The sequence below is a fragment of the Microcaecilia unicolor genome, chromosome 7, assembly GCF_901765095.1.
Source record: "Microcaecilia unicolor chromosome 7, aMicUni1.1, whole genome shotgun sequence".
Taxonomy (NCBI): Eukaryota; Metazoa; Chordata; class Amphibia; order Gymnophiona; family Siphonopidae; genus Microcaecilia; species Microcaecilia unicolor.
Genome location: NC_044037.1, coordinates 241,906,468 through 241,920,846, shown reverse-complemented (window position 1 = coordinate 241,920,846; position 14,379 = coordinate 241,906,468). Strand labels below are relative to the sequence as shown.

Genomic DNA, 14,379 nt, shown 5'->3' with positions numbered 1-14,379 from the left:
CCCATTATTAGCACATGACCTGAAAAAAAATGTTTTCAGAAATGCCTTAAATTGTGCCCTACTGACTCTGGGTTTAGTGTGTGGGAAAGTCCTGCATTAAGGGATCCTTTTACTAAGGCGTGCCAACAGATTTAGCGCATGCTGATTAGCGCGCATGCTAAATCTGTTAGCACACCTTACTAAAATGACCCCTAAGACATGCTAAGTCCAGATTCTAATGCCCTTTAGTAACAGGGCCCCATAGAGAGCTAGTACCCAATCTATTAATTCATCAACCTATATCTCATCTTACAGATTTTTTAAATTTTTTTTTTTTTTTTTACATTTTTTAAAAATAAAAATCATTTAGCTTTTGCCACTTTTGCTGTAACAGCAATTTTCTGTGTATTAGGTCTCAGCACAATCATCATTCCAAAGTACTATTTATTTGAATAAAGAAAGAATCTGCGATACCCCAACCCCGACGCCCCTGATCTACCTGCACTAAAAACTAAAACATCACGTTAGTTTTCAAAAATTAAATTTTTTTTTGCAAAAAACACAAAGAAGATTAAAGATTTTACATTACATCGTACAGCAGATTTCCTAAATCATTCAGTCTTCCAAAGGAAATGACCAACATGTGGCCTTACAATTTCTCTTATCGAGATTTCCCTCATCAGAAAATGTGTTGCACACAATAGAAATCATTCCTCTCTCTCTCACCTAACTACCCTATACACAAGATCCCCACCCCCATTAAAAACACCTTCTACACACTATTTTTTTTTTTTAAAAGACGATTTTCAGAATTTTTATTGACTACCTTTTAAAAGCCCTATGCTGCTGTTTTACAAGGCATAATAGACCAGCTCATTTGGTCAAAGCGTTCTACGTCATTATTGTGGACTACATACTGAAACAGCTACAGCATTAAAAAGGTTTAAGGCAAACTGGAATTCATAGAAAAAGACTAAGACACTTCCCACTATGTTAAAGAAAGACAGGCCAATGTAGCTAAACACTGCACTATAGCAACATTCACACTGCAAGCAGAAATCATCATTTGAGTTATTTATTTTTTTTTACTATTTTAATCTTCAAAAAAAAAAGTTCATACAATTAAAAATAAAAAAAATGTAACAAAAACCATCTGTTATGCACTTGAAAAAGTCTGTGTGGTCATTCGTGCATACCCAGAAAACAGATTTTTTTGTATTGTAATACTTGATAAAAATTTTTTCTTTAATAAAATAAACTTGTTTGGAGGGGAGGGGGGGGGGGGGGAAACAGTCACTAGATGAATGGAAGGATTTTTATGCACCTCATAGAACTTATAGCAAAAATAGTTTTAGTTGATTTTATTATAAATAATGTTTTTTTTTTTCCAAAGAACCTGTGCAAAAAACTGTCAATAATTCCTAAAGCACAATTGATCACAAAAAAATCCATGATTGTATCAGGCTTTGCACCGTCATCCAGGTACGGTCTCAAAACTGCAAATCTGAAAGAAGAAAAAACAATGACAATTTAATTATTTTATTGTTTTGATTTTAGTAATGGGAATTGTTTGTTATTGGAGATTTCTCCTGTACTACACCGGATCCAGGGCACACATGTTTAAAATGCTTCTTTCTCCATCTGAAAATGCTCTTTAGAAATATTTTAAAAATGCAATTTCAATGCAGGCTTAGGGGTCCTTTTACTAAGCCACAATAAAAAGTGGCTGACGCAGCTGTCTGTGCATGGGTTTCCTGCATGATGTGGCCACTTTTAGCGTGGCAGTAAAATGGCTGTGTTCGTTTTTACTTTAATGGCCACATGCTAATTTCCCCATTCTTCTGCCAGGATTTTTGCCACATCTACAGTAGGATAATTTGAAACCAAATTTTCTGATTAGGGGCTTTCATTTGAGATCACAGAGGTTACTTTTCAAAAGGTATCTACGTAAGTATTGCTATACTGGGACAGACCAAAGGTCCATCAAGCCCCGCATCCTGTTTCCAACAGTGGCCAATCCAGGTCACAAATACCTGGCAAGATCCAAAAAAAGTACAGAACATTTTATGCTGCATATCCCAGAAATAAGCAGTGGATTTTCCCCAAGTCCATTTTAATAATGGTCTATGGACTTTTCCTTTAGGAAGCCGTCCAAACCTTTTTAAACCTCGCTAAGCTAACCGCCTTTACCACATTCTCTGGCAACGAATTTCAGAGTTTAATTACACGTTGAGTGAAGAAAAACTTTCTCCGATTTGTTTTAAATTTACTACTTTGTAGCTTCATTGCATGCCCTCTATCCTAATATTTTTGGAAAGAGTAAACAGATGCTTCACATCTACCCATTCCACTCCACTCATTATTTTATAGACCTCAATCATATCTCCCAATATCATATCTAGCTGGGTAAATTGCACGGCTGAACACCCCAAACCCCTCCCCCTCAGAGGCTAAAAGCTTCCCAGTGAACACATGCTTTTAAGCTAGTTTAAAGAGAGATACATCTAGGATATGTTTAGGGTGGGTGAGGATATCCATGTGTATATATTTGATTTTCAGAACTATGTATACTGTTGTATCCAGAAACAGCCTGTGAAACGTAGGGGTACACAATGCTGCACATGTTGTCAGCAAATTTTTAACGGAGTATTTTCCTCTGAAAATCATGGGCTTTGTAGGAGGTTTGCAATTGTGGATTCTGCATGTATTTTTACAGAAAGCTGAAAGCACACACAGTAAAGATTTCAAAAAGAAGTTTCTAAATGTATATCATCTTGCCTAAACCTACCCTGGAACTGCTCACCCCCCTCTCTCTTTTTTTTTAAAAACTTTAAATCTTTATTGAATTTTTTAAAAAGAAATGTATAGCACTCCAATATAAAGGTGACAACTGGTCTTATAACAAGACTTCCTCCTTAACATCGAATTACCAAATTCTACCTATACTTTCCAGCATTTAGCAACCTGCACCTTCTTACCCATCCCTTTCTGAATCCAATATTATTGTTTGTGGATGATGTCATCTTGTTTCTCACGCATCCTTTGATCTCTTGGCCAATAGTGGTTAATGAACGCAAAGCACACAGAAAAATGTCAGGATTGAATAACTGCCCTTTTTCTGCAGTCATAAGCATATGGATTATTTTAAAAGGCATCTATTTTTGGCTACTAAAGGTAGGGTGAATGTCATGAAGGGAATTTTACCTAAAAAGTTAGCTGGCCATCCAAGCAAATTCCTTTGAAATGTCCTTAGATATGGGTTTGGAGTTCATTATTTGTTTTCTCCAAATTTGAGCACAAGGTGAATTATGTATTTGGGAACACCTGGTAGATCCTTGCTTAAGACAGCTTAGAATTTAAGATCCACCTCAGGCAATGCAAAGTGAAGTGGCTTGCCCAAGGTCGCAAAAAGCATCGGTGGGAGAAGGATTTGAACTTTGGCTTTAAAATGTCGATATACCCCCCTTTTCAACAAGGTCAGAACTTATAAAATTAGAAAAGAATACTATCAAATATAAAAAAGAAATACAACACTAGACAAGACCATTCACTAATTGCAGGTTACCCTCATATACTGTCATCCACCCGGCAAAATGTCCCAAATGCTTTCTAAAAAAAATAGGCTTTCAATTTAAGCTTAAATTCTTTAAATGACCTCTCCTCCCGAATACCACTTGGGAGCTGATTCTACAGTGCTGGGGCATGACAAAAAAAAACAAACCTCTCCCTCAGAGTGCAAGCGAGCCTATGCAGAAGATGGTAGCGTCAACAAAGAAGCATTAGCTGACCTTAACAGCCTACCCGGGATATAAGGACAGATCACTGATGCCAAATAAGAAGGAACCCCCTTATGTAATGCTTTATGACTTAAGATCAGCATCTTATATAGCAGCCAGAACTCTGTGGTTTTACTGGCTCTTGGCCCACTTTTCCATGAGAGAGTTTTAAGACATAACATTGGGTGTCACTGGATGTCTGTGCTGTTGGGGAAGCCTGCACTGGGATATATATATGCTGAAGTAAGGTGGGTCATTTCTGAAATCATTTTTAGTTTTCGTTGTTTAAGGGGCCCTTTTCCTAAGCCACGGCAAAATGTGGCCTGCGACAGTGCGAGCGAATCTTTTGGGCAAACTCCGGGCCAGTTTTTACTGCGTCCTGGGAAAAGGGCCTTTTTTCGTGGGCCTGAAAAATGGACATGCGGCAAAAAAAAAAAACAACAACAACAGTGCGCATCCATTTTCGACCCGAGACCTTACCACCGTCCTTTGACTTAGTGCTAAGGTCTCATGTGCTACCCAGGCGGTAGGCATGCAGTGCGCACCCACTGCCGTTTACCACCGGTTAAGTGCCATGCGGTAGAAAATAGAAAATATTTTCTACTGTGTGTTTTCGGCACACGCCAAATTCAGAATAACCACCTGGGGCAGTAATTCCAATTTGGCGCATACTGGACGCGCGGAGGCCCTTATCAGCCTCTGTATAAGGGCCCCTCAGAGAGTTAACCAAACAAGTAATCAGTAAGTCTATTTATTTCCTAGTCTGGATGTGTGAAAATTAATTTAAACCTGTTCATAGTGACTGGAATATCTTACCTTCCCATTACTTGTTTTGTTGATAGGTATAGGGAGAATGGTCACTGGATGTCTCTACTGTAACCTGTTGCTGGCCGCTAGCATCCTATAAATTAAAGGAAACAGAACCAAGAGCTGCACATCAGATAGCAAACTGTATTCACAAATCCTAAAGCATTATAAGGGCCATTTCTAAAGCTCAGAAAAATGAGCGGTTCTGAAAATCACCCACACTCTGTAGAAAAATCCATATAACTTTATCAACATAATGTGCATGCTTTCACATGCATTATATAGAGCAGTGGCTCTCAATCCAGTCCACGAGCCAGTTGGGTTTTCAGGATACCCACAATGAATATGCATGAGATAGGTTTGCATATAATGGAGGCAGTGCATGCAAATTTATCTCATGCATATTCACTGTAAATATCCCCGACACCCCAACTGGCTGGGTGTGTCCCAAGGACTGGGTTGAGAACTCCTGGGTTAAGTGTGTTGCAGCAACAATAGGGACAATTTTCTAACTTGGCTCCTCCAGTTAGGGGTGCCAAGATCACATGATGAGCGTTAATGCTATAACGGCATTTGTGCACCAAGATGCCGTTACACAACACTAGCATAAATCTGAATTGCCACACCTTGACACCAGGTCAATGGCAGGCACAAATGGGTGTGCCTATGTGTGCCATGGAATACATGCAACTTATTGTATTTTATAAGTTATGCATGCAAGTTGAAGACACACCCATGCTCTGCCCCTTGTAGTTATGTGCTAAGGCCCTTACTCGACGAAGTTTAACCTCCTAAATTTATGGTCCTAAATTACGAGCATAATCTATGCTTCTACATACATTTAGGAGAATAAATTATGATCCTAAATTTATGAGTGTAAACTTTAGGAGCAGAAACTTTTGTAGAATAAGGCCCTAAAGAATTTATGTGCTACCTTATAGACATGCATATCAATTTATGACTATACACCTTCAGGACAATTCCATAACTGGGCACGTAAATACGGGAACCCAGTTACAGAATTGCTCTGAAAGTCTGTAGTTACAAATAGTCCAAAAAAGTACTCGCAGAGGAAGCAGGGCCAATCTCTGCAAGCAGTTTTTCTTGCAGAAATACTCAAAGCAAGCATACACACGTACTTTAGCTTTGATGACCGGTACAGACCCTATAGGTAAAAACTTCTTAGAGTATCTACATCAAAGAGCCCAGTTTGATTGTCTCCTACATATATCCACTAAGGACTAGTAAAGAATACTTAGTAAGGGATAAACAAGGTAGAAATATAACATGATCTGTGAACACCAACATGAGGGTAATTTTATAACATGATCACCTAGGCTGGAAGGCTAAGTTGGCATCTACTTTGAGTCTACTCTATAAAGATGGACAGGTCATGTTAAAATGCATCTACGTGTATAAAATAACGATTTTGGAAAGCTACTAGATGACAGGGATAGAGAGAATCAAATGGGGGGGGGGGGGTTGTAGGCTGAAAAAATATGTGTATTTTACATTCTGCAATGTGGATACATATATCATAAAAAAAGATTTCCCCATCAGCTTTTCCATCTGCTCCCAACTGAGTGCAAGTGTTTCCGTCAGGGCTCAACATGGGACACTGAGAGAGCAAATACCCTTAATCCTCTGTTTATTATATTGACATCTGAGAGGGGGAAAACTTTAGCAGCTTTGATGCTTAATTAGCTTCAGTTATGGGTCTAGTTTTCAGAAATGGAACAAATATAGTATAGCTTGTGGCATACAAATAGCCACTTCCATATGTAAGTTCCAGTACTCACATGCTCTTTTTTTTTTTTTTTAATTCATGTTTAATTTTACAAAATCGATGCTCCTGCTGTAAATGATGGGAAATCCATGTAAATTTGCTGGTGCCCTCATATATAGTTCATAAAAAGCTCTATGTTCAGCAGAGGCCTTTGTAAAATACTGGCGGAGTCAGGGACCTCATGGTCTGGGCATCTCAATTCCTACCTCAGCATGAAATGTCAAATGGCGGTTCATAGCACCGGTGTGTCCTTATAAAACAGCATCACAATAGCTGCCAAAGTTAATGACTAAAATGCGGTTGTATACATTTACACCTGCTTGGGATCTGATGTCAACGAAGACAGCTGAAGTATGCATGAATGTGTATAGTTTATGATGAAACACAAACACCAACTAAAAGAAGAAGGGGGGTAGAGCAATGTTGTTCCAAAGCAAGTGGTTTATTTGAGGATGATGGCTAAAAATGACTATGCAGACCTACGTTTCAGTGCCACATGCGCCTGCCTCAGGAGTCAATTATATAGTTTCTACAAAACAACATAATACATAAAACATAAAATGTAAATTAAAAACAATAAAATATCATTAAAAGATAACTACAATTATAAAAAAACTACAAACAGAAAAATGGACATATAACAACTGTACATATAGCACAAAACATAAATTATAAATATAAATCAATTTAAAATGAAAAACTATAACTCAAAAGCATTTAAACCCAAACTGAAGAATTAAAATTGATAACAATACAGACCATTGTGCATATAGACTATAAATAATTTTGCATATAGAACTGATTTACATTTATAATTTATAATGTTTTGTGCTATATGTACAGCTGTTGTCCCCTGGATTCTATATATCACGCTGAGATTTCTGTGCAGAAACTGGAGCATATTCCATAACAATGCACATAACTTAATTAGCTAACAAGCTAATCAGTACTGATAATTGATGTTAACAAGCAATTAGCACTAATTGGCATTAATTAAAAGTTCTGCACACCTGCTAGGCGTATTCTGCAAAGCGGTGCACATAAATGCTAATGCACGCTGCCAAAAAGGGGGTGTGGCTATGAGCATGGAATTGGAGGATCATGGGCATCTCAGAAAAATATGCGTATAGTTATAGAATACACCTTCTCTTTTCATAACTTATGCGCTGGTATTTACATCAAGTTTTACATGACGTAAATGGCTGCGCCTAGAGGTAGGCGCTGTCGTGGCCACTTGGCATATTCTATATATCGCGTGGAAATTTAGGCTTATTCTAAAGTACAACTAAATTAAGGCGTACTTAAGAGAATGTGCTTAGGCGAATTTCATTTCAGTGTTGAATTTTTTGACATGATATATAGAATCTAGTCCTGTATTTGTGTTTATGTCGTTTTGTAGAAACTATATAATTGACTTCCTTCCCCTTTGGTGTTTTGTGTTTTATTGTTAAGGAGATACTTTTCTTATATATTTTATTATATACATGTGTATTTCATGACTCCACCTGTGCTCCATCCAATTGGGTCCCAAAGATATATACACATCAAAGAACGCTCTGTCTTGTCAAGGTGCATACTTTCATGTGTGGGGTGATTTTATAAGTGGCTTTTTACATGTATATATATCAGGGTTTATGCATGAAAAATCCTTTATAAATCACCCCTCATAGAGGTAAATCTATTTCTAACTGTATTGTCCGCAGTTTGTAAGATCTTCACAACCACGGGAGTGCACTGCAAAATGGTCTGCGGTAGTGTAGGCGCATGTGTTGGGTGCGCGCAGATCCATTTTTCAGTCCGCCTGCAAAAAATGCCTTTTTAAAATTTTTGCCGAAAATGGATGTGCAGCAAAATAAAAATTGGCGCACTTCCATTTTGGGTCTGAGACCTTACTGCCAGCAATTGACTTAGTGGCAGGGTCTCATACGTTAACCGGGCAGTAATGACCTACACGCGTGAAATGCCACTTGGCGCATGTAGCAGACACACGCCAGAGAATAAAAATTATTTTTCGGACGTGCATATCAGATGCGCGCCAAAAATGAAATTACTGCAAGAGCCACACGGTAGCCTGGCAGTAACTCCAAATTGGTGTGTGTTGGGTGTGCGTAGACGCTTACGCGGCTTAGTAAAAGGGCCCCACAATTAGGATACATAATGCAACTATAAAATGTTACCAACCTCAACAGAAATAGCTGCTGTTTGAACATGTGCATACTGGGGAATATAAGCTCCTTGCATAGCTGTAGTAGCAGGCATGTACTGGAAGGAAGAAAAAGAACATAACATATATGAACATAATCACTACCATACTGGGACAGACTGATTAATTGAAGACCAATGATCCATCAAGCCCAGTATCCTGTTTTCAACAGTGGCCAATCCAGGTCACCAGTACCTGGCAAGATCCCAAAAGAGTAAAACAGATTTTAACTGCTTATCCTAGAAATAAGCAGTGGATTTTCCCAAGGCCATCTTAATAATGGCTAATGGACTTTTCTTTTAGAAACTTGTCTAAATCATTCTTAAACCCTGCTAAGCTAACTGCTTTTACTATATTCTCTGCCGAGGAATTCCAGAGTTTTACTACATGTTGAGTGAAGAAATATTTTCACTTATTTGTTTTAAATTTACTACTTAGTAGCTTCATTGTGTGCCCCCAAGTCCTTGTATTTTTGGGAAAAGTAAACAAGTGATTCACGTCTACCCGTTCCGCTCCACTCAATATTTTATAGACCTCTATCATATCTATCAATATCAATAGGATTTTTATTAACTGCTATATCTCCTGAATTAAGCTCCAGTGTGGTATACAAATTAAGAACAGTTATAATACATTAAAATAAAAAAATAAAAATAAAAAATAAAGTCAAACAGTATTTTTTAAAATCAGTATCTACCAAACAAATAAGTTTTCAGCTTTCTTCAGAAAATATAATTTGTCTCAGTTCCGAAAGAGTTCCAAAAAAGGAATTACCAGAGATGAAAACACAGTACTTGCTAACTTAAAAAAAGAAATCCACACCTTTAAAAGGAAGAGAAAGAAAGAGAAATGGGAAAGGAGAAATGGGACTTGATATACCGCCTTTCTGAGGTTTTTGCAACTACATTCAAAGCGGTTTACATATATTCAGGTACTTATTTTGAATAAAAGAACTACGCATTCAAGCTGAAAACTCAGTTAATGGTGCAACAATCAAATTTAATCAACAATTCTGAGGCGACCTGAAACATCAGTCTCTTGTCCAAGATGGGGAGCCCTAGCCTCTTTAGCCTTCATAGGGAAGTCATCCCATCCCCTTTATCATTTTCATTGCCCATCTCTGCGCCTTTTCTAATTCCCCTATATCTTTTTTTTTTTGGGGGGGGGGGGTATTTGACATGCAGCATGAAGGACTGGTTGGTTGAGTGTTCTCTTGAGTGATTCACAAAACAGGAGTCTGCGTGTAATACTTTCAGCCACTTGTTATCAAGTGCCACTTAGTGTCATAGAAGCACGTGGCTATTGTGATTACTGAAGGTGAGCTCTCAGGATAATAGCATTTTAAACCACAGGGATTTCAGTGCTCTACATTTCTAGGACGCGGCGCATTTATGGCTGAATGGGTATTGTCCCTGCATTGTGACTGGCTGACAGCATTCCTTTTCAGGGCCTAACAAAGAAATTCTGTTGGCAGAGCAGAATGCTGAGATAGAAGGATGGATTCAGACTCAGACTGAATACGTTAATGTTCTCTGTAAATGTCCAAGCATTTGCATTGCCTCATTTGACAGTTATGCTCCTGCCTTATTCTGTTCTATACAAAGTATCTTCTGAAAACATTATAAATCTTGTTGTGTAAGCGATCGAGCAACCAGACGTCTATCGCTTAATAAAGTAAATCAATTCTTTCTGAAAGATCTTATACCCGAGTACATGTAATAACAATATGATTGGGGGGGGGGGGGGGGGGACAAAAGCTGAAAATGTGTATGCTAAATAAAAAGAGAAGTCCTTGCCTAGCTTCTGATCTGTACCACAGTTTAATAGTGGACCTGCTAGCAGATTTTGCAATAAAAATGATATCACGTCTTCAGAACCATATTACCAGGACATGCTGGCTGCTTTCCGTCATTTTCGAAAGACCATACCATTAATTACATTATTACAGTAGTATGGGAAGTATTGTGGTTTGCTGTGATATGGCTAAACAGACTTCTAACAGCAATAGAACAAACTGAATCCAGTCCAGTCACAAAATGAGCACTATAGGAACAGAAGCTGCTTGCATTCTTAACTGTCCTAATAAACTGAAATCATCTCACAGTGTGGGCCATGAGCCAGCCAAAATTGGTGAACAGGCAACAATCAACCATATGCGGAGATTTATATGACAGGTTTTACTGATTATTGACAAGTTTCTTGATTTTCTATATGGATTTTATTATTTGATTATGCACTGTAAACCACCATTTACTCAAGAACCATTGCAACAGAAAACATGGTGATTCATGTTGGTAATGGGAAATGACTCCAAAAACACTTTTGCTGGTCAGATATTAGCAAATCAAAAATACAGGTAAGTTGAAAGTTGGCAAGTTTCCCCTTTCTCCGTTGGCACATTTAGACATGGGGACTTGGTGGGGAGAGGTGTGGGTGGGGGCTGGTAGGCTGGGGGTGGGGGCCTCGTGAGTGGTGTAGTGTATATGTGAGGGGTAGTCTGGGGGTGAGACTATCTGGAACTGCAGAGATCTTGGGGGGGGGGGGGGGGGGGAGAGTAGGTGTTACTAGTTATGGGTATGTGGAGCAGGAGAGAGAGGTGATTTGTGGAGCTCTATACCTGCACATCAAGCAGTAGCTCTCAGTGGTGAAAATACCTGGTGCTGGTATTCTAATTCCTGCAGCACAAAAAGCAAATTATTGTTGGCCTACAAATGCTGAAGTGTGTAGCACACAATTATTTCCTGCTGCTGTGGAGACAGTCTTGTGGCAGGACACTTTTAAGATCCTAGCTGTTATCATGTGACCTGCTCCACGGCAGGGGCGTAGCCAGCCTTCCGTGGGGGAGGGGTCCAGAGCCCGGGGGGAGGGGGCACATTTTAGCCCTCCCCTCGGCGCCGCCCTCCCACCGCCGACATTGCCGCTCCCCTCTCCCGCCGCGAACCCGCCGCCGACGCAGCCTACCTTTACTTTTGCTGGCGGGGGATCCCACTCCCCGCCAGCCGACGTCTTCTCAGTCGCTGAATCCTGCTCTTCAATTTGTTTGCTGACGTCCTGCACGTTGTACGTGCAGGACATCAGACTCAGAGAACAGAACTGTTCTCTGAGTCTGACGTCCTGCACGTACAATTACGTGCAGGACGTCAGCAAACAAATTGAAGAGCAGGAAGGACTGAGAAGACGTCGGCTGGCGGGGAGTGGGATCCCTCGCCAGCAAATGTAAAGGTAGGCGGGGGCGAGTTCGCCGGGAGGGGGGTCCTGGGGTGAATCTGCGGGTGCCCCGGCCCCCTCAGGCCCCACGTAGCTACGCCACTGCTCCACGGAACTAGCGAACATGCACGTAAGCACTTCTGCTGCTGGTCAAATGGGGGGGGGGGATTAAAATGAAGACTGAGAGGTGGTGGGGCAACACTATCATTTCTTGTAGTTCTTGTGGCAGCAGGGATTGAGGACTCTGGCTTGCACTAGATACCTTTGTTGCCACACTCACTGGCATGGGGAAATCTTCACTGCTGCAGGTCTTGGCCAATCTTCAATCAGTAATGAACTAGGAACCTCTGTGGGATCCTTCAATGTTCCAGTTTACTCATGCACAAACAGATAACATACAGATGGGCTGGATGAACTGACCCCCACCAAAAGGAACTCATGCTTTAAGAGAAATGCACCTAAAGGTTTGTTTGTTTTCTTTAACATTCCAGATAAACAAGCAATAAAATATTTAAATCCTGAACAAAAATGGTGAAGTTGCTCAGGATTCATCAATCATCAAACTGTCCATCCAAACAGTGGTTACTAAAATGGTCAGTGGTCTTTGTCATAAAACATATGGGGAATAGACTTAAAGATCTCAATATGTTTAACTTTGGAAAAAAGGCAGGAGAGGGGAGATGTGACAGACATTTAAGTACCTCCGTGGCATAAATGTACAGGAGGCAAATCTCTTTCAATTGAAAGAAAGCTCTAGAATGAGGGGGGGCATGGATGAAAGTGAAAGAGAATAGAGCCAGGAGTAACCTAAGGAAATACTTCTTCACAGAAAAGGTGATGAATCCAATGGTACGGCCTCCCGGTGGAGGACAAGTACTTAGGAGAGGTGGAGAAGGGATAGTAGATGGGGTGGACCGGACAGACCATATGGTCTTTAACTGTCTTCATTTTCTCTGTTTCTATTCTCTTCTTGAGAAAAAAGGGAGGTGAGAGCCCTGTACTTAAACACAATGCAGATTGCTTGAACACCAGATCCTGTGGAGACTAGCTGTCAGATCTCTGTACATAATCTCCCCTCAACTCAGGTTTACTGCCTCCATCTAACGCCTCTTGCCACTAGACATCAAACTCAACAAAGACAGTAACATGCTCTGCAACTCTGGAGCGTGCAAGATGCCAGACAAATAGGAGACCCAAAAGACAATGATCTAAAAATACAGAATTCTCCACTATATTCAGGGTAGAACTAATCTCACATTCAATTGACCTACTTTATTCAAAATGAAGTATAATTCACACATCATTTATCCTATTTGGTAATATTTTCACATTCAAATAGTTTCATTAGAGACAAATGACATGTTTGGTTTTTATACAAGTGAAAATGATAGACAGTGTGCATTTTTCTCAAGCCACACAGCTCTGTTTTTATACAAAACAGATATCCTTTTGCAAGCAATCAGTATAAATTGCTACCTACCGTTCCAGTACTGCCTAATGAAAGATGACTCATTTGCTGTGTCAAAGGGCTGATCATGGATGTAGGCTGTAGTGACATGGTATGGTCCATAGAGGGAGTTAATACGGCCCCCTAAAAGAATAAAACAAAACAAAATGAACTAAAAAAATTTAGGATTTTAACTAGTTGAAATTGATAGTCTGTCAATGTATGTAAATATTATTCTACAAAATAAAAAATCCAAATGTTACCAGGAAGAAAATGTCATACTTTGCAGTACTAATTGTAAATACAATACAAACTGTGCTACAGTAAACTGAAATGGGTATCTGACTTGGGGAACATGAAGGCTGTATTCAAGCCTTTGATTGTAACAGTTCACCTGGATCCCAGTGTAAACATGAAAATATAAACTGGTGTTAAATTCAGTGGCGACACCAATTAAGGAACTCTTTTACTAAACTGAACTAAGTGGCTAAGCCCATTTCTTATGGCCATCAAAAAGCTTTTTTTTGTATTTGTTTCATTTATGGCTATGTGCTAATGTTACCATTACTGTGCGGCCTTTAAAAAAATTAAAGCAGGAGCCTTCACTGCCTCCTATTTAGGAGTTGGTAAGGGCTCCTTGTGTTAACTGCGATAACCAGTTAGCACACGTTAATGTATATGCGCTAACTGGTTACCGCTTGCACATTCGCTCGCTGCCCATTTTCTGCCTGCAACATGTCTCCTACAAAAAAAAAATTACAAACAAAATAAATACCATGCGCTTAGAACCTAGGAGTGGCCTAGTGGTTAGGGTGGTGGACTTGGTCCTGGGGAACTGAAGAACTGAGTTCGATTCCCACTTCAGGCACAGGCAGCTCCTTGTGACTCTGGGCAAGTCACTTAACCCTCCATTGCCCCATGTAAGCCGCATTGAGCCTGCTGCCATGAGTGGGAAAGCGCGGGGTACAAATGTAAAAAAAAAAAAAAAAAAGAACGCGCAAATGGCAAAAGTAATGCAAGACACTTTAGCGCATCCTGCGTTAGACTATTTTTGCTGCATTAGGCACAGGTTAGCACCTAATACAGCTTAGTAAAAGGACCCCTAAATTTGCAATAACAGGGGGAAAAAACCCCATTTCTCCCTTTGTGAGATCTCAAAAGTGCTCCACTGTGG

General features: G+C 39.8%; 1 protein-coding gene across 6 annotated transcripts in view; it reads right to left on the bottom strand.

Annotated features, from left to right (window-relative positions):
• Positions 1-1,325: 1,325 nt before the first annotated feature.
• RBMS1 (RNA binding motif single stranded interacting protein 1) overlaps positions 1,326-14,379 on the bottom strand; it is a 381,888-nt gene continuing 368,834 nt past the window's right edge. For all 6 annotated transcript variants that reach the window (XM_030210712.1, XM_030210715.1, XM_030210714.1 and 3 more), the window contains exons 11-14: positions 13,239-13,349; positions 8,530-8,610; positions 4,572-4,656; positions 1,326-1,483 (exon numbers count right to left, since the gene is read on the bottom strand). In XM_030210712.1, the coding sequence (XP_030066572.1) occupies positions 4,579-4,656; positions 8,530-8,610; positions 13,239-13,349 (270 nt within the window). In that variant the 3' untranslated portion in view covers positions 1,326-1,483; positions 4,572-4,578. The remainder of the gene's footprint in view (positions 1,484-4,571; positions 4,657-8,529; positions 8,611-13,238; positions 13,350-14,379) is intronic.